The sequence below is a fragment of the Salvelinus fontinalis genome, chromosome 36 (genome assembly GCF_029448725.1).
Source record: "Salvelinus fontinalis isolate EN_2023a chromosome 36, ASM2944872v1, whole genome shotgun sequence".
Lineage (NCBI taxonomy): Eukaryota > Metazoa > Chordata > Actinopteri > Salmoniformes > Salmonidae > Salvelinus > Salvelinus fontinalis.
The window spans coordinates 33,213,561-33,233,092 of NC_074700.1; the positions used below are offsets into that span (position 1 = coordinate 33,213,561).

Consider the following 19,532-nt stretch of genomic DNA (forward strand, 5'->3'; position numbering starts at 1 on the left):
TGTTTGTATAATTGTGTAATATGATGTTGAACTGTTTAATGAAGGAAATACAACTCCCGGTTGTATTTGAACTAAATCCAAGGACCGCCCCTGAGCCAGTTGGGTCAGAGACCATGGGACCACCCCTCTCTGCTATCTGAATAAAAGCCAACTTTAAGAAATTACCATTAGACCATGTTTCTCTCAATCACGAGAGGACAAAGGTTGAGACCATGTTATCCTCCAAGGAGGAGAACGAAGGTTGAGTAGAATTACTTTCTATACCACGTGGTTAAGACTCTTATACCAATAATAACAAGTTTTGATATTGACTTCTAGTCTGCAGCTAGGAATTCGGTATCATTGAACGCGAAGAAAGACAACCACCGAAACATCCATTCTATTACGAATGACACTCTGAACAATCCACAATCGAGACAGAACTTCACTCCAACCAAAACGAACTTTTCTCCAACGACCAAGGCGACACACACACTGGACGTAACTATATATATATTGATTGCAATTGTTCCCGAATGAGTGAGCGTTCATGTGTAAGGATTAGCATGTCAATTGTTATAATTATGGACTCTGTAGTGAATTCTTAGTCGAACGCAACTTTCCCTTTGTCTAACAGCCGCCATGCCGGTTCAGCCCACTAGGGCATATTGTCTCCCATCATTTCCTGTAACTATTTTAAGTTTGTTTGTTTATGCATTTCTGTGAATTAATTAGTTAGTAATAAATAAATGATTTAAGACAATTGATGTATGGATGACTCATAGTGAAGACTGGGTTCGTGCAGATCAGCGATTTACGACGTTTGGAATGAGACTGACGTAAGGTAGAGTAAATAAATCTTTAATGAGAGGACTATTGATCAGATATGGAAATATCTGAAAGGTTATATTGGGAAATTATAACCTTGTAATCTAACAACTTTCCCTGGTGCCCTCGAATTCATAGTTAATTAGTTACGTTATTACTCAAGTGATGCGTAATCCCTAATTATAGGAATCTATGATAAAAACTAGTAAGTCTTCAATTTAACGATAGCAAAGACACGACACTACAGTCCCATTAGTTTTCATTTCAGCCTCATTTGAATGTTGCGGTTACGCAAATTTGTACGGAATGGGGTTAGTCAACAGTAATATCTAAAAATGTAGCAAGCTAACGTTAGACTATCTTATCATCATATGGACACGCCTCCCTATCAGGAATGTCACGGTTGTAAGATGTAAAATGGAGACAGAGAAAACACTGTCTCCTTAGTTATCAGACTCTAATTCCACTGATTTCAATTCAAAATTCAAAAAAAAAAAAACTTATTCTATTTCAAAACCTGATCCTCCAGAAAGTGGAGAGCAACACATTACATTTTTTTTAAAGCCGCATTCGACAAGATTACCAACACAGACTGACGAGCTCAAACAGACAGAAGCCTTCTATATGGCAGACCAATCTGAACTCATCTCTCAGCATGTCCAGCCCACTAATTATCCCAGCCAATCATGGCTCATGGGAAGGTTGCTAACTTTTTCTGCAGCTTAACCAGCAAGGCTCATAATTTAACAATTTTATTCGTATTTCCAGATGGCACAAGAAAGTTCACATTTTCATAAAAAACAATATTTTTACGTTCAAACGGCCTGTGAAGTCGTGACTTACAACATCAGAAAGCTCAGAAAACATTTTTTTTTTTTTTTTTGACAGATATTTAACCCCTTATTTTTGTTGGCACAAAACGAAATCCATACTTCCTTCAGACGAAACCCATGAGACTTGTGGGAGTCGTAGAGCACCATCACAGGAACCATTGTATTTGCGAGAGTCTCCTCTTTCCATAGTGGGGTCATATTAGTTTGTATCTGACACACTTTCCACCCAGATGTGGAAGGCCAACATGATGACAGTCTAGAAGCACGAGGACAGATGCTATGGTACAGCTCAGTGTTTCCATCATGTACCATAGTGATTGTTATAGTTATACCCCTCCCCTCATAGGATGATGCTGTGGATTGCAATGCAGCCGATGCAAAAAAAAATAGATATCTCTTAAATTGGCGGATTTTGATGGGAATTGTTGTATTAAGATTCACGCATGTCAATAGAGGAAAGGAAATTAATATCTGGGGTGCTGTTTAATATCATATAGTTTAATATCTATATAGTTTAATATCTATATAGTTTAATATCTATATAGTTTAATATCTATATCATTTAATATCTGTGGTTTAATATCTATATAGTTTAATATCTATATAGTTTAATATCTATATCATTTAATATCTGTGGTTTAATATCTTTATAGTTTAATATGTATATTGTTTAATATCTATATAGTTTAATATGTATATTGTTTAATATCTATATAGTTTAACCATATAGATATCAAACTATATAGATATCAAACTATATAGATATCAAACTATATAGATATCAAACTATATAGATATCAAACTATATATATATCAAACTATATAGATATCAAACTATATAGATATTAAACTATATAGATATTAAACCATGTAGATATTAAACTATACATATACATGTACCATGTGTGTCGCCCTTTTGGACTCTGTGTTTCAGTGTTTCCATAGTGATAGTTCTCTCTGTGTGTTTCAGTGTTTACATCATGTACCATAGTGATAGTTCTCTCTGTGTGTTTCAGTGTTTACATCATGTACCATAGTGATAGTTCTCTCTGTGTGTTTCAGTGTTTCCATCATGTACCATAGTGATAGTTCTCTCTGTGTGTTTCAGTGTTTACATCATGTACCATAGTGATAGTTCTCTCTGTGTGTTTCAGTGTTTACATCATGTACCATAGTGATAGTTATCTCTGTGTGTTTCAGTGTTAACATCATGTACCATAGTGATAGTTCTCTCTGTGTGTTTCAGTGTTTACATCATGTACCATAGTGATAGTTCTCTCTGTGTGTTTCAGTGCTGTTGAGTACATTGGTATACTGTAGCCTCGGACAAGGTGGAGGTGAGTACATTTCTCCATATTCATCACCTGTTCTATAATAGTAACATTTCTCCATATTCATCACCTGTTCTATAATAGTAACATTTCTCTATATTCATCACCTGCTCTATAATAGTAACATTTATCTATATTCATCACCTGTTCTATAATACACTGCTCAAAAAAATAAAGGGAACACTTAAACAACACAATGTAACTCCAAGTCAATCACACTTCTATGAAATCAAACTGTCCACTTAGGAAGCAACACTGATTGACAATAAATTTCACATGCTGTTGTGCAAATGGAATAGACAAAAGGTGGAAATTATAGGCAACTAGCAAGACACCCCCAATAAAGGAGTGGTTCTGCAGGTGGTGACCACAGACCACTTCTCAGTTCCTATGCTTCCTGGCTGATGTTTTGGTCACTTTTGAATGCTGGCGGTGCTCTCACTCTAATGGTAGCATGCGACGGAGTCTACAACCCACACAAGTGGCTCAGGTAGTGCAGTTCATCCAGGATGGCACATCAATGCGAGCTGTGGCAAAAAGGTTTGCTGTGTCTGTCAGCGTAGTGTTCAGAGCATGGAGGCGCTACCAGGAGACAGGCCAGTACATCAGGAGACGTGGAGGAGGCCGTAGGAGGGCAACAACCCAGCAGCAGGACCGCTACCTCCGCCTTTGTGCAAGGAGGTGCACTGCCAGAGCCCTGCAAAATGACCTCCAGCAGGCCACAAATGTGCATGGTTAAAGATTCAGCAATTTGTAACGTCCTGACCAGAGTTCTTATGTGTTTTGCTTGTTTAGTGTTGGTCAGGACGTGAGCTGGGTGGGAATTCTATGTTGTGTGTCTAGTTTGTCTGTTTCTATGTTGGGTTAAATGTGTTGCCTGATATGGTTCTCAATTAGAGGCAGGTGTTTGACGTTTCCTCTGATTACCATATTAAGGTAGGCTGTTCTCACTGTTTGTTTGTGGGTGATTGTTCCTGTGTCAGTGTTGGTGCTACACGGGACTGTGACGGTTAGTTTGTTTTTTCATTTTGTATAGTGTCTTGTTTTGTGTCGATTAAATCATGGAAAATTACCACGCTGCACATTGGTCCTCAGATCCTTCTCGCCTCTCCTCGTCGGAGGAGGACGACGTAGACTGCCGTTACACGTATTTTATCTAACGGGTGGCATGCATGAGTCTAAATATTCCTGTTACATTGCACAACCTTTAATGTTATGTCATAATTACGTAAAATTCTGTCAAATTAGGCAGCCCAAACTGTTGCATATACCCTGACTCTGCGTGCAATGAACGCAAGAGAAGTGACACATTTTAGGCAATATTAACTAAATATGCAGATCTAAAAACACTTGTGTATTGATTTTAAGAAAGGCATTGATGTTTATAGTTAGGTACATCCGTGTAACGATTGTGCTTTTTTCGCAAATGCGTTAAATCTTTTGTTAAATCATCCCCGATTGGCGAAGTTGGCTGTCTTTGTTAGGAAGAAATAGTCTTCACACAGTTTGCAACGAGCCAGGTCCAAACTGCTGCATATACCCTGACTCTGTTGCAAGAGACACCATTTTTCCTAGTTAAAAGAAATTCATCCCAGCAGGCAATATTAACTAAATATGCAGGTCTAAAAACATATAGTTGTGTATTGATTTTAAGAAAGGCATTGATGTTCATTGGTGCAATGACAGTGCTTTTTTCGCGAATGCGCTTGTTAAATCATCACCCGTTTGGCGAAGTAGGCTGTGATTCAATGATAAAATAACACCGCATCGATTATATGCAACGCAGGATACGCTAGATAAACTAGTAATATCATCAACCATGTGTAGTTAACTAGTGATTATGTTAAGATTGATTGTTTTTTATAAGATACGTTTAATGCTAGCTAGCACCTTACATTGGCTCCTTGCAGCATAACAGGTAGTCAGCCTGCCACGCAGTCTCCTCGTGGAGTGCAATGTAATCGGCCATAATCAGCGTCCAAAAATACAGATTACAGATTGTTATGAAAACTTTAATTCGGCCCTAATTAATCGGTCGACCTCTAGTGTGGGACAATGCACTGTCTGGGATGAGGGGTGTGTGGTTACAATGCACCACTGTTTGATGTGCTGTGAGTTATAGTGCAGCTCATTGTGGGCTTTATGGGAGCGGGACAAAATGAATTGACAACCCAAATCACGGGCCGGGTTTAACACATGATCTACACTGTTTTGAAGTCGATTTAATAAGTGGCATCAATAAGGGATCATAGCTCTCACCTGGATTCACCTGGTCAGTCTGTCATCGAAAGAGCAGGTGTTCATAGTGTTTTATTAACTCAGTGTATAGTTTCTAATGGCAGCCTGCAGTACCCCGGTTGGCCTTCAACGTCAGGTACTTAATGAGAGGGGGCAGCACCGAGCTAGCCTGCATGTTATGTATAATGGCAGCCTGCAGTACCCCGGTTGGCCTTCAACTTGAGCTACTTAATGAGAGGGGGCAGCACTGAGCTAGCCTGCATGTTATGTATAATGGCAGCCTGCAGTACCCCAGTTGGCCTTCAACTTGAGTTACTTAATGAGAGTGGGCAGTACTGAGCTAGCCTGCATGTTATGTCTAATGGCAGCCTGCAGTACCCCGGTTGGCCTTCAACTTGAGTTACTTAATGAGAGGGGGCAGCACTGAGCTAGCCTGCATGTTATATCTAATGGCAGCCTGCAGTACCCCTGTTGGCCTTCAACTTGAGTTACTTAATGAGAGGGGGCAGCACTGAGCTAGCCTGCATGTTATGTCTAATGGCAGCCTGCAGTACCCCGGTTGGCCTTCAACTTGAGTTACTTAATGAGAGGGGGCAGCACTGAGCTAGCCTGCATGTTATGTCTAATGGCAGCCTGCAGTACCCCGGTTGGCCTTCAACTTGAGTTACTTAATGAGAGGGGGCAGCACTGAGCTAGCCTCCATGTTATGTCTAATGGCAGCCTGCAGTACCCCGGTTGGCCTTCAACTTGAGTTACTTAATGAGAGGGGGCAGCACTGAGCTAGCCTGCATGTTATGTCTAATGGCAGCCTGCAGTTCCTCGGTTGCAACGTCACTTTTGTAGCTAAAACTGTCTACCTAAGTCTTCCACATGAGACGCCTTAACCGCCTTCATTTTTCTTAAATGTTGAGTCTTCACATATGAATTAATGGTGTCGTGATTGATGGTTATCTCTGACTGTGTCATTTGTTTTTCTCCAGGGTCGTCTGAGGTTCAGGTTGTTGGACCGGCTGACCGAGTCGTTGCCTTAGCTGGTGATGACGTCATTCTACCATGTTCCCTGAAACTCAGTGTCAGCGCTGAGGGCAAGACAGTGAATTGGACAAGATTGAACCCGAAAGCAGAAAACGTCCATCTTTACAATGACAGTCGAGTCTCCAACGTGGACCAGTCTACATCCTACAAGGGAAGGACATTAATGTTTAATGAAGAACTGAAGAACGGCAACGTCTCCTTAAAGCTGACCAGAGTTACTCTCTCTGATGCTGGAAGATACAGGTGCTTCCTTCCAACACTGAACAGCCAGGTGAAGGAAACCACCGTTCAACTCATTGTTGGTGAGTCATGAATACTGGAGATGTGATCAGAGGTTGTATTGGTGAATCTGGCTACATGATTGGCTGCTAAAATATCAACATGTCTTCCTCCCTCATCATTCATTCATTCCTCTGTTATAGATCATGTATTCAGCTGGTCTTCCTCCCTCATCATTCATTCCTCTGTTATAATCATGTATTCAGCTGGTCTTCCTCCCTCATCATTCCTTCCTCTGTTATAGATCATGCATTCAGCTGGTCTTCCTCCCTCATCATTCCTTCCTCTTTTATAGATCATGTATTCAGCTGGTCTTCCTCCCTCATCATTCCTTCCTCTGTTATAGATCATGTATTCAGCTGGTCTTCCTCCCTCATCATTCCTTCCTCTGTTATAGATCATGTATTCAGCTGGTCTTCCTCCCCCATCATTCCTTCCTCTGTTATAGATCATGTATTCAGCTGGTCTTCCTCCCTCATCGTGTATTCAGCTGGTCTTCCTCCCTCATCATTCCTTCCTCTGTTATAGATCATGTATTCAGCTGGTCTTCCTCCCTCATCATTCCTTCCTCTGTTATAGATCATGTATTCAGCTGGTCTTCCTCCCTCATCATTCCTTCCTCTGTTATAGATCATGTATTCAGCTGGTCTTCCTCCCTCATCATTCCTTCCTCTGTTAGAGGTCATGTATTCAGCTGGTCTTCCTCCCTCATCATTCCTTCCTCTGTTATAGATCATGTATTCAGCTGGTCTTCCTCCCTCATCATTACTTCCTCTGTAATATATCATGTATTCAGCTGGTCTTCCTCCCCCATCATTCCTTCATCTGTTATAGATCATGTATTCAGCTGGTCTCCCTCCCTCATCGTGTATTCAGCTGGTCGTCCTCCCTCATCATTACTTCCTCTGTTATAGATCATGTATTCAGCTGGTCTTCCTCCCCCATCATTCCTTCCTCTGTTATACATCATGTATTCAGCTGGTCTTCCTCCCTCTGTTATAGATCATGTATTCAGCTGGTCTTCCTCCTTCATCATTCCTTCCTCTGTTATAGATCATGTATTCAGCTGGTCTTCCTCCCTCATCATTCCTTCCTCTGTTATAGATCATGTATTCATCTGGTCTTCCTCCCTCATCATTCCTTCCTCTGTTATAGATCATGTATTCAGCTGGTCTTCCTGCCCTCATCATTCCTTCCTCTGTTATAGATCATGTATTCAGCTGGTCTTCCTCCCTCATCATTCCTTCCTCTGTTATAGATCATGTATTCAGCTGGGCATCCTTCCTCTGTTAGAGATCATGTATTCAGCTGGTCTTCCTCCCTCATCATTCCTTCCTCTGTTATAGATCATGTATTCAGCTGGTCTTCCTCCCTCATAATTTCTTCCTCTGTTATAGTTCATGTATTCAGCTGGTCTTCCTCCCTCATCATTCCTTCCTCTGTTATAGATCATGTATTCAACTGGTCTTCCTCCCTCATCATTCCTTCCTCTGTTAGAGATCATGTATTCAGCTGGTCTTCCTCCCTCATCATTCCTTCCTCTGTTAGAGATCATGTATTCAGCTGGTCTTCCTCCCTCATCATTCCTTCCTCTGTTAGAGATCATGTATTCAGCTGGTCTTTCTCCCTCATCATTCCTTCCTCTGTTAGAGGTCATGTATTCAGCTGGTCTTCCTCCCTCATCATTCCTTCCTCTGTTATAGATCATGTATTCAGCTGATCTTCCTCCCCCATCATTCCTTCCTCTGTTATAGATCATGTATTCAGCTGGTCTTCCTCCCTCATCGTGTATTCAGCTGGTCTTCCTCCCTCATCATTCCTTCCTCTGTTATAGATCATGTATTCAGCTGGTCTTCCTCCCCCATCATTCCTTCCTCTGTTATACATCATGTATTCAGCTGGTCTTCCTCCCTCTGTTATAGATCATGTATTTAGCTGGTCTTCCTCCTTCATCATTCCTTCCTCTGTTATAGATCATGTATTCAGCTGGTCTTCCTCCCTCATCATTCCTTCCTCTGTTATAGATCATGTATTCAGCTGGTCTTCCTCCCTCATCATTCCTTCCTCTGTTATAGATCATGTATTCAGCTGGTCTTCCTCCCTCATCATTCCTTCCTCTGTTATAGATCATGTATTCAGCTGGTCTTCCTCCCTCATCATTTCTTCCTCTGTTATAGATCATGTATTCAGCTGGTCTTCCTCCCTCATCATTTCTTCCTCTGTTATAGATCATGTATTCAGCTGGTCTTCCTCCCTCATCATTCCTTCCTCTGTTATAGATCATGTATTCAGCTTTTCTTCCTCCCTCATCATTCCTTCCTCTGTTAGAGATCATGTATTCAGCTGGTCTTCCTCCCTCATCATTCCTTCCTCTGTTAGAGATCATGTATTCAGCTGGTCTTCCTTCCTCTGTTATAGATCATGTATTCAGCTGGTCTTCCTCTGTTAGAGATCATGTATTCAGCTGGTCTTCCTCCCTCATCATTCCTTCCTCTGTTAGAGGTCATGTATTCAGCTGGTCTTCCTCCCTCATCATTCCTTCCTCTGTTATAGATCATGTATTCAGCTGGTCTTCCTCCCCCATCATTCCATCCTCTGTTATAGATCATGTATTCAGCTGGTCTTCCTCCCTCATCGTGTATTCAGCTGGTCTTCCTCCCTCATCATTCCTTCCTCTGTTATAGATCATGTATTCAGCTGGTCTTCCTCCCCGATCATTCCTTCCTCTGTTATACATCATGTATTCAGCTGGTCTTCCTCCCTCTGTTATAGATCATGTATTTAGCTGGTCTTCCTCCTTCATCATTCCTTCCTCTGTTATAGATCATGTATTCAGCTGGTCTTCCTCCCTCATCATTCCTTCCTCTGTTATAGATCATGTATTCAGCTGGTCTTCCTCCCTCATCATTCCTTCCTCTGTTATAGATCATGTATTCAGCTGGTCTTCCTCCCTCATCATTCCTTACTCTGTTAGAGGTCATGTATTCAGCTGGTCTTCCTCCCTCATCATTCCTTCCTCTGTTATAGATCATGTATTCAGCTGGTCTTCCTCCATCATCATTCCTTCATCTGTTATAGATCATGTATTCAGCTGGTCTTCCTCCCTCATCATTCCTTCCTCTGTTATAGATCATCTATTCAGCTGGTCTTCCTCCCTCATCATTCCTTCCTCTGTTATAGATCATGTATTCAGCTGGTCTTCCTCCCTCATCATTCCTTCCTCTGTTATAGAACATGTATTCAGCTGGTCTTCCTCCCCCATCATTCCTTCCTCTGTTATAGATCATGTATTCAGCTGGTCTTCCTCCCTCATCGTGTATTCAGCTGGTCTTCCTCCCTCATCATTCCTTCCTCTGTTATAGATCATGTATTCAGCTGGTCTTCCTCCCTCATCATTCCTTCCTCTGTTAGAGATCATGTATTCAGCTGGTCTTCCTCCCTCATCATTCCTTCCTCTGTTAGAGATCATGTATTCAGCTGGTCTTCCTCCCCCATCATTCCTTCCTCTGTTATACATCATGTATTCAGCTGGTCTTCCTCCCTCTGTTATAGATCATGTATTCAGCTGGTCTTCCTCCTTCATCATTCCTTCCTCTGTTATAGATCATGTATTCAGCTGGTCTTCCTTCCTCTGTTATAGATCATGTATTCAGCTGGTCTTCCTTCCTCCCTCATCATTCCTTCCTCTGTTAGAGATCATGTATTCAGCTGGTCTTCCTCCCTCATCATTCTTTCCTCTGTTATAGATCATGTATTCAGCTGGTCTTCCTCCCTCATCATTCCTTCCTCTGTTATAGATCATGTATTCAGCTGGTCTTCCTCCCTCATCATTCCTTCCTCTGTTATAGATCATGTATTCAGCTGGTCTTCCTCCCTCATCATTTCTTCCTCTGTTATAGATCATGTATTCAGCTGGTCTTCCTCCCTCATCATTTCTTCCTCTGTTATAGATCATGTATTCAGCTGGTCTTCCTCCCTCATCATTCCTTCCTCTGTTATAGATCATGTATTCAGCTTTTCTTCCTCCCTCATCATTCCTTCCTCTGTTAGAGATCATGTATTCAGCTGGTCTTCCTCCCTCATCATTCCTTCCTCTGTTAGAGATCATGTATTCAGCTGGTCTTCCTTCCTCTGTTATAGATCATGTATTCAGCTGGTCTTCCTCTGTTAGAGATCATGTATTCAGCTGGTCTTCCTCCCTCATCATTCCTTCCTCTGTTAGAGGTCATGTATTCAGCTGGTCTTCCTCCCTCATCATTCCTTCCTCTGTTATAGATCATGTATTCAGCTGGTCTTCCTCTGTTATAGATCATCTATTCAGCTGGTCTTCCTCCCTCATCATTCCTTCCTCTGTTATAGATCATGTATTCAGCTGGTCTTCCTCCCTCATCATTCCTTCCTCTGTTATAGATCATGTATTCAGCTGGTCTTCCTCCCTCATCATTCCTTCCTCTGTTAGAGATCATGTATTCAGCTGGTCTTCCTCCCTCATCATTCCTTCCTCTGTTATAGATCATGTATTCAGCTGGTCTTCCTTCCTCTGTTATAGATCATGTATTCAGCTGGTCTTCCTCCCTCATCATTCCTTCCTCTGTTATAGATCATGTATTCAGCTGGTCTTCCTCCCCCATCATTCCATCCTCTGTTATAGATCATGTATTCAGCTGGTCTTCCTCCCTCATCATTCCTTCCTCTGTTATAGATCATGTATTCAGCTGGTCTTCCTTCCTCTGTTATAGATCATGTATTCAGCTGGTCTTCCTCCCTCATCATTCCTTCCTCTGTTATAGATCATGTATTCAGCTGGTCTTCCTCTGTTATAGATCATGTATTCAGCTGGTCTTCCTCCCCCATCATTCCATCCTCTGTTATAGATCATGTATTCAGCTGGTCTTCCTCCCTCATCATTCCTTCCTCTGTTATAGATCATGTATTCAGCTGGTCTTCCTTCCTCTGTTATAGATCATGTATTCAGCTGGTCTTCCTCCCTCATCATTCCTTCCTCTGTTATAGATCATGTATTCAGCTGGTCTTCCTCTGTTATAGATCATCTATTCAGCTGGTCTTCCTCCCTCATCATTCCTTCCTCTGTTATAGATCATGTATTCATCTGGTCTTCCTCCCTCATCATTCCTTCCTCTGTTATAGATCATGTATTCAGCTGGTCTTCCTCTGTTATAGATCATCTATTCAGCTGGTCTTCCTCCCTCATCATTCCTTCTTCTGTTATAGATCATGTATTCAGCTGGTCTTCCTCCCTCATCTTTCCTTCCTCTGTTATAGATCATGTATTCAGCTGGTCTTCCTTAGTACTGGGATCTGTTCATGACTTCTGACCATCTTTCTGTTAATACTGGAGTGCTGCTGGGTTCTGTTCATGACTTCTGACCATCTTTCTGTTAATACTGGAGTGCTGCAGGGTTCTGTTCATGACTTCTGACCATCTTTCTGTTAATACTGGAGTGCTGCAGGGTTCTGTTAATACTGGAGTGTTGCAGGGTTCTGTTAATACTGGAGTGCTGCAGGGTTCTGTTCATGACTTCTGACCATCTTTCTGTTAATACTGGAGTGCTGCTGGGTTCTGTTCATGACTTCTGACCATCTTTCTGTTAATACTGGAGTGCTGCTGGGTTCTGTTCATGACTTCTGACCATCTTTCTGTTAATACTGGAGTGCTGCTGGGTTCTGTTCATGACTTCTGACCATCTTTCTGTTAATACTGGAGTGCTGCAGGGTTCTGTTAATACTGGAGTGCTGCAGGGTTCTGTTCATGACTTCTGACCATCTTTCTGTTAATACTGGAGTGCTGCAGGGTTCTGTTCATGACTTCTGACCATCTTTCTGTTAATACTGGAGTGCTGCAGGGTTCTGTTAATACTGGAGTGCTGCAGGGTTCTGTTAATACTGGAGTGCTGCAGGGGTCTGTTAATATTGTAGTGCTGCAGGGTTCTGTTAATATTGGAGTGCTGCAGGGTTCTGGTAATACTGGAGTGCTGCAGGGTTCTGTTAATACTGGAGTGCTGCAGGGTTCTGTTAATACTGGAGTGTTGCAGGGTTCTGTTCATGACTTCTGACCATCTTTCTGTTAATACTGGAGTGCTGCAGGGTTCTGTTAATACTGGAGTGTTGCAGGGTTCTGTTAATACTGGAGTGCTGCAGGGGTCTGTTAATATTGGAGTGCTGCAGGGTTCTGTTCATGACTTCTGACCATCTTTCTGTTAATACTGGAGTGCTGCAGGGTTCTGTTAATACTGGAGTGCTGCAGGGTTCTGTTAATACTGGAGTGCTGCAGGGGTCTGTTAATATTGGAGTGCTGCAGGGTTCTGTTAATATTGGAGTGCTGCAGGGTTCTGTTAATACTGGAGTGCTGCAGGGTTCTGTTAATACTGGAGTGCTGCAGGGTTCTGTTAATACTGGAGTGCTGCAGGGTTCTGTTAATACTGGAGTGCTGCAGGGTTCTGTTAATACTGGAGTGCTGCAGGGTTCTGTTAATACTGGAGTGCTGCAGGGTTCTGTTAATACTGGAGTGCTGCAGGTTTCTGTTAATACTGGAGTGCTGCAGGGTTCTGTTAATACTGGAGTACTGCAGGGTTATGTTCATGACTTCTGACCATCTTTCTGTTAATACTGGAGTGCTGCAGGGTTCTGTTAATACTGGAGTGCTGCAGGGTTCTGTTAATACTGGAGTGCTGCAGGGTTCTGTTCATGACTTCTGACCATCTTTCTGTTAATACTGTTTTATCTTGTATCTGTGTAGGTGCTGTATCTCAGCCAGTGATCTCTGTTTTATCTTGTATCTGTAGGTGCTGTATCTCAGCCAGTGATCTCTGTTTTATCTTGTATCTGTAGGTGCTGTATCTCAGCCAGTGATCTCTGTTTTATCTTGTATCTGTGTAGGTGCTGTATCTCAGCCAGTGATCTCTGTTTTATCTTGTATCTGTGTAGGTGCTGTGTCTCAGCCAGTGATCTCTATTAATGGAACTAAAGGCTGGGGGGTGGTCCTGAAGTGTGAGTCTGGGGGCTGGTTTCCTGAACCTGAGATGGAGTGGCTGGACAGTTCTGGAACCATCCTCCCTGCTGATGGACCTCCAGAGAAACACAGGGACTCAGAGGGCCTCTACGCTGTGAGACAACATGTCACCGTGTACAAGACTGACACCAACAAGTTCACATGTAGAGTTAATCAGACGAAGATCAACCACCTGAAGGAGACAGAGATTCATGTCCCAGGTGAGGTCTTCTTCTTGGTTAATTAATCAATGTAGATTGGTCCAGCTCTTTATAGCTGTTTTGTCCCACACCCCACACATCGGGAGACCTCACCTGGCTTAGCTGGTGTCTCCATGCATCTCTAGGTTTACCACTTTACTTACGTCCACGCCTACCATACCCTTGTATGCACATTATGCCCTGAATCTATTCTACCCAGAAATCTGCTCTTTTTGTTCCCACTAGACAACCTGTTCTTACAGCCTTTACGTCCTTTTACTCTCTGTTCTAGACGTTCTAGACGAACAATTCTCATAGCGTTTACCCTTATCCTACTCCTCCTCTTTTCCTCTGGTGATGTAGAGGTGAATCCAGGACCTGCAGTGCCTAGCTCCACTCCTATTCCCCAGGCGCTCTCATTTGTTGACTTCTGTAACCGTAAAAGCCTTGGTTTCATGCATGTTAACATCAGAAGCCTCCTCTCTAAGTTTGTTTTATTCACTGCTTTAGCACACTCTGCCAACCCGGATGTCTTAGCCGTGTCTGAATCCTGGCTTAGGAAGGTCACCAAAACCCTGAGATTTCCTAACTATAACATTTTCCGCCAAGATAGAACTGCCAAAGGGGGCGGAGTTGCAATCTACTGCAGAGATAGATAGAGCCTGCAGAGTCTGTGCCGAAACAGTAAGTAGGAAAACCTGCAAAATCGGCAGTGTGTCAAACACTTGTTCTCCCCTACTTCTACTAAAATCCCTACAAATCAGCTGGGCTAGACAATCTGGACCCTCTCTTTCTAAAATTATCCGCTGAAATTGTTGCAACCCCTATTACTAGCCTGTTCAACCTCTTTTTCGTAACGTCTGAGATTCCCAAAGATTGGAAAGCCACCGTACCTTCTCCACTATGCAATCTGGTTTCTGAGCTGGTCATGGGTGCACCTCAGCCACACTCAAGGTCCTAAACGATATCTTAACCGCCATCGATAAGAAACAATACTGTGCAGCCGTATTCATTGACCTGGCCAAGGCTTTCGACTCCGTCAATCACCACATTCTTATCGGCAGACTCAACAGCCTTGGTTTCTCAAATGACTGCCTCGCCTGGTTCAACAACTACTTCTCAGATAGAGTTTAGTGTGTCAAATCGGAGGGCCTGTTGTCCAGACCTCTGGCAGTCTCTATGGGGGTACCACAGGGTTCAATCCTCGGGCTGACTCTTTTCTCTATATACACTGCTCAAAAAAATAAAGGGAACACTTAAACAACACAATGTAACTCCAAGTCAATCACACTTCTGTGAAATCAAACTGTCCACTTAGGAAGCAACACTGATTGACAATAAATGTCACATGCTGTTGTGCAAATGGAATAGACAAAAGGTGGAAATTATAGGCAATTAGCAAGACACCCCCAAAAAAGGAGTGATTCTGCAGGTGGTGACCACAGACCACTTCTCAGTTCCTATGCTTCCTGGCTGATGTTTTGGTCACTTTTGAATGCTGGCGGTGCTCTCACTCTAGTGGTAGCATGAGACGGAGTCTACAACCCACACAAGTGGCTCAGGTAGTGCAGCTCATCCAGGATGGCACATCAATGCGAACTGTGGCAAGAAGGTTTGCTGTGTCTGTCAGCGTAGTGTCCAGAGCATGGAGGCGCTACCAGGAGACAGGCCAGTACATCAGGAGACGTGGAGGAGGCCGTAGGAGGGCAACAACCCAGCATCAGGACCGCTACCTCCGCCTTTGTGCAAGGAGGAGCACTACCAGAGCCCTGCAAAATGACCTCCAGCAGGCCACAAATGTGCATAGGTGTCTGGCTAGACTGTTAACTCTCCTTCCAGACTCATAATTAAGCATCTCCAATCCAAAATTAAATCTATAATCGGTTTCCTATTTCACAAAAAAGCCTACTTCACTCATGCAGGTGTATTTCATTGGTCAACCCAAAGCCAATTCCTCCTTTGGCCGCCTTTCCTTCCAGTTCTCTGCTGCCAATGACTGGAACGAATTGCAAAAATTCCTGAAGCTGGAGACTTATATCTCCCTCACTAACTTTAAGCATCAGCTGTCAGAGCAGCTTATCGATCGCTGCAGCTGTACACAGACAACCTGTCCTTAGCCTGTAAATAGCCAACTACCTCATCCACATATTGTTCTTTTTTTTATTGTTGTTGCTCTTTGCACCCCAGTATCTCTACTTGCACATCATCATCTGCACATCTGTCACTCCAGTGTTAATGCTTAATTGTAATTATTTCGTCTCTATGGCCTATTTATTGCCTTACCTCCCTCCTCTTCTACATTTTCACACACTGTACATATTATTGACTGTACATTTGTTTATGTGTAACTCTGTTGTTTTTCTCGCACTGCTTTGCTTTATCTTGGCCAGGTCACAGTTGTAAATGAGAACTTGTTCTCAACTGGCCCACCTGGTTAAATAAATATTTTTTAAAGCAATCAATCAAATGTATTTATGAAGCCCTTTTTACATCAGATGTCTCAAAGTGCTGTACAGAAACCCAGCCTAAAACCCCAAACAGCAAGCAATGCAGATGTAGAAGCACGGTGGCTAGGAAAAACTCCCTAGAAAAGGCAGGAACCTAAGGAACCTAGAGAGGAACCAGGCTATGAGGGGTGGCCAGTCCTCTACTGGCTGTACTGGGTAGAGAGGAACCAGGCTATGAGGGGTGGCCAGTCCTCTACTGGCTGTGCCGGGTGGAGTTTATAACAGAACATGGCCAAGATGTTCAAATGTTCAAATGTTCATGAATGACCAGCATGGTCAAATAATAATAATCACAGTAGTTGTCGAGGGTGCAACAGGTCAGCACCTCAGGAGTAAATGTCAGTTGGCTTTTCATAGCCGATCATTCGGAGTATCTCTACCGCTCCTGCTGTCTCTAGAGAGTTGAAACCAGCAGGTCTGGGACAGGTAGCACGTCCGGTGAACAGGTCAGGGTTCCATAGCCGCAGGCAGAACAGTTAAAACTGGAGCAGCAGCACAACCAGGTGGACTGGGGACAGCAAGGAGTCATCAGGCCAGATAGTCCTGAGGCATGGTCCTAGGGCTCAGGTCCTCTGAGAGAAAGAAATAGGGTCAGAGAGAGCAAGAAAAAAGAGAGAGAGAATTAGAGGGAACTTAACACTTCACACAGGACACCAGATAAGACAGGATAAATACTCCAGATCCCCCCGGCACATAAACTATTATTTGTTTAATACCTGAGACATACATGACTAGTTAGTGGAGGAAGTGTAATGGTTTGACATGACTTCTCTGTTTCAGATGAGGTGTTTCCTAGGGGATGACCTTATTGGTCTGTTTCCAGTAGTATTTATAAATTATGCTTCACTTCCTGTACAGTATATATGTAGTGTTGTAATGGTTTGACATGGCTTCTCTGTTTCAGATGACGTGTTTCCTATATTACCCTACTGGTGGATTGTTTGTCTAATAGCAGCAGCAGCTGTTGTAGGAGTTTTTGCAGGTTCAGCTGGTGTCTACTGGTGGAGAAAATGTACAGGTGAGTTTAACCTTGATGTCTGACTGGTCCTTGATCTCTGACTGGTCCTTGATCTCTGACTGGTCCTTGATCTCTGACTGGTCCTTGATCTCTGACTGGTCCTTGATCTCTGACTGGTCCTTGATCTCTGACTGGTCCTTGATCTCTGACTGGTCCTTGATCTCTGACTGGTCCTTGATCTCTGACTGGTCCTTGATCTCTGACTGGTCCTTGACCTCTGACTGGTCCTTGATCTCTGACTGGTCCTTGATGTCTGACTGGTCCTTGATCTCTGACTGGTCCTTGATCTCTGACTGGTCCTTGATCTCTGACTGGTCCTTGATGTCTGACTGGTCCTTGATCTTTGACTGGTCCTTGATCTCTGACTGGTCCTTGATCTCTGACTGGTCCTTGACCTCTGACTGGTCCTTGACCTCTGACTGTTCCTTGATCTCTGACTGGTCCTTGATCTCTGACTGGTCCTTGACCTCTGACTGGTCCTTGACCTCTGACTGGTCCTTGACCTCTGACTGGTCCTTGATCTCTGACTGGTCCTTGATCTCTGACTGGTCCTTGATCTCTGACTGGTCCTTGATCTCTGACTGGTCCTTGATCTCTGACTGGTCCTTGATGTCTGACTGGTCCTTGATCTCTGACTGGTCCTTGATCTCTGACTGGTCCTTGATGTCTGACTGGTCATTGATCTCTGACTGGTCCTTGATGTCTGACTGGTCCTTGATCTCTGACTGGTCCAGCAGGGTTAGATAATAACATGATGGTTTTAGAAATCTCTGTTTTTTATTAACAGCAAATTCAGATTGTTGCTGTCTGTCTCTCTGTCTTTGTTCCTGTCTGTCTGTCTAGCTGTCTGTCTGTCTTTGTTCCTGTCTTTCTGTCTGTCTAGCTGTCTGTCTGTCTTTGTTCCTGTCTGTCTGTCTATGTTCCTGTCTGTCTGTCTGTCTTTTTTCTGTCTGTCTGTCTGTCTTTTTTCTGTCTGTCTGTCTTTGTTCCAGTTTTTTCCTGTCTGTCTGTCTGTCTGTCTATGTTCCTGTCTGTCTATGTTCCTGTCTGTCTGTCTATGTTCCTGTCTGTCTGTCTGTCTTTTTTCTGTCTGTCTGTCTGTCTTTTTTCTGTCTGTCTGTCTGTCTTTTTTCTGTCTGTCTGTCTTTGTTCCAGTTTTTTCCTGTCTGTCTGTCTGTCTGTCTGTCTGTCTGTCTGTCTGTCTGTCTGTCTGTCTGTCTGTCTGTCTGTCTGTCTGTCTGTCTGTCTGTTTATTACTTCGCTTGTATACTGTCTATTAGATGCTTGTTGTAGAGCAAATTGGATTCAAGAGAGTTTGTTTTTAGAACCGACCCACAAAAGGAAGTCTGACCCTTAGTCACATTATGCTAATTACATGACCCTTCGGGAGCATACATCCAGGCTTTGTAATGATTATTATTGTAATGTAGGTTTATTACTATAATACTGATGGGTCAACTGTTAATCACAGACCTCATGGTTTATTACTATAATACTGATGGGTCAACTGTTAATCACAGACCTCATGGTTTATTACTATAATACTGATGGGTCAACTGTTAATCACAGACCTCATGGTTTATTACTATAATACTGATGGGTCAACTGTTAATCACAGACCTCATGGTTTATTACTATAATACTGATGGGTCAACTGTTAATCACAGACCTCGTGGTTTATTACTATAATACTGATGGGTCAACTGTTAATCACAGACCTCGTGGTTTATTACTATAATACTGATGGGTCAACTGTTAATCACAGACCTCATGGTTTATTACTATAATACTGATGGGTTGACTGTTAATCACAGACCTCATGGTTTATTACTATAATACTGATGGGTCAACTGTTAATCACAGACCTCGTGGTTTATTACTATAATACTGATGGGTCGACTGTTAATCACAGACCTCGTGGTTTATTACTATAATACTGATGGGTCAACTGTTAATCACAGACCTCATGGTTTATTACTATAATACTGATGGGTCAACTGTTAATCACAGACCTCATGGTTTATTACTATAATACTGATGGGTCAACTGTTAATCACAGACCTCATGGTTTATTACTATAATACTGATGGGTCAACTGTTAATCACAGACCTCGTGGTTTATTACTATAATACTGATGGGTCAACTGTTAATCACAGACCTCATGGTTTATTACTATAATACTGATGGGTCAACTGTTAATCACAGACCTCATGGTTTATTACTATAATACTGATGGGTCAACTGTTAATCACAGACCTCGTGGTTTATTACTAT

General features: G+C 42.7%; 2 protein-coding genes across 2 annotated transcripts; both read left to right on the forward strand.

Moving 5' to 3' along the window:
• Nucleotides 1–212: 212 nt before the first annotated feature.
• On the forward strand, nucleotides 213–6,572 carry LOC129835669 (myelin-oligodendrocyte glycoprotein-like). Its single transcript, XM_055901387.1, has 3 exons — nucleotides 213–240; nucleotides 2,933–2,977; nucleotides 6,190–6,572. The coding sequence occupies exons 1-3, from the start codon at nucleotides 213–215 to the stop codon at nucleotides 6,555–6,557; spliced, it is 441 nt and encodes a 146-aa protein (XP_055757362.1). The 3' UTR covers nucleotides 6,558–6,572.
• Nucleotides 6,573–11,809: 5,237 nt separating this feature from the next.
• LOC129835670 (butyrophilin subfamily 2 member A2-like) lies at nucleotides 11,810–17,280 on the forward strand. The gene is made up of 3 exons (XM_055901388.1): nucleotides 11,810–11,832; nucleotides 13,470–13,753; nucleotides 17,144–17,280. The coding sequence occupies exons 1-3, from the start codon at nucleotides 11,810–11,812 to the stop codon at nucleotides 17,278–17,280; spliced, it is 444 nt and encodes a 147-aa protein (XP_055757363.1).
• The last annotated feature ends 2,252 nt before the right edge of the window (nucleotides 17,281–19,532 follow it).

Bases quoted from the DNA above. Each gene is read 5' to 3' on its own strand.
- LOC129835669 (XM_055901387.1), top strand. From the start codon at position 213: ATGTTATCCTCCAAGGAGGAGAACGAAG. The intron at 241-2,932 runs GTTGAGTAGAAT...TGTGTGTTTCAG, and splicing joins CTCCAAGGAGGAGAACGAAG to TGCTGTTGAGTACATTGGTA. The intron at 2,978-6,189 runs GTGAGTACATTT...GTTTTTCTCCAG, and splicing joins TAGCCTCGGACAAGGTGGAG to GGTCGTCTGAGGTTCAGGTT.
- LOC129835670 (XM_055901388.1), top strand. From the start codon at position 11,810: ATGTATTCAGCTGGTCTTCCTTA. The intron at 11,833-13,469 runs GTACTGGGATCT...TATCTGTGTAGG, and splicing joins TATTCAGCTGGTCTTCCTTA to TGCTGTGTCTCAGCCAGTGA. The intron at 13,754-17,143 runs GTGAGGTCTTCT...TCTCTGTTTCAG, and splicing joins GACAGAGATTCATGTCCCAG to ATGACGTGTTTCCTATATTA.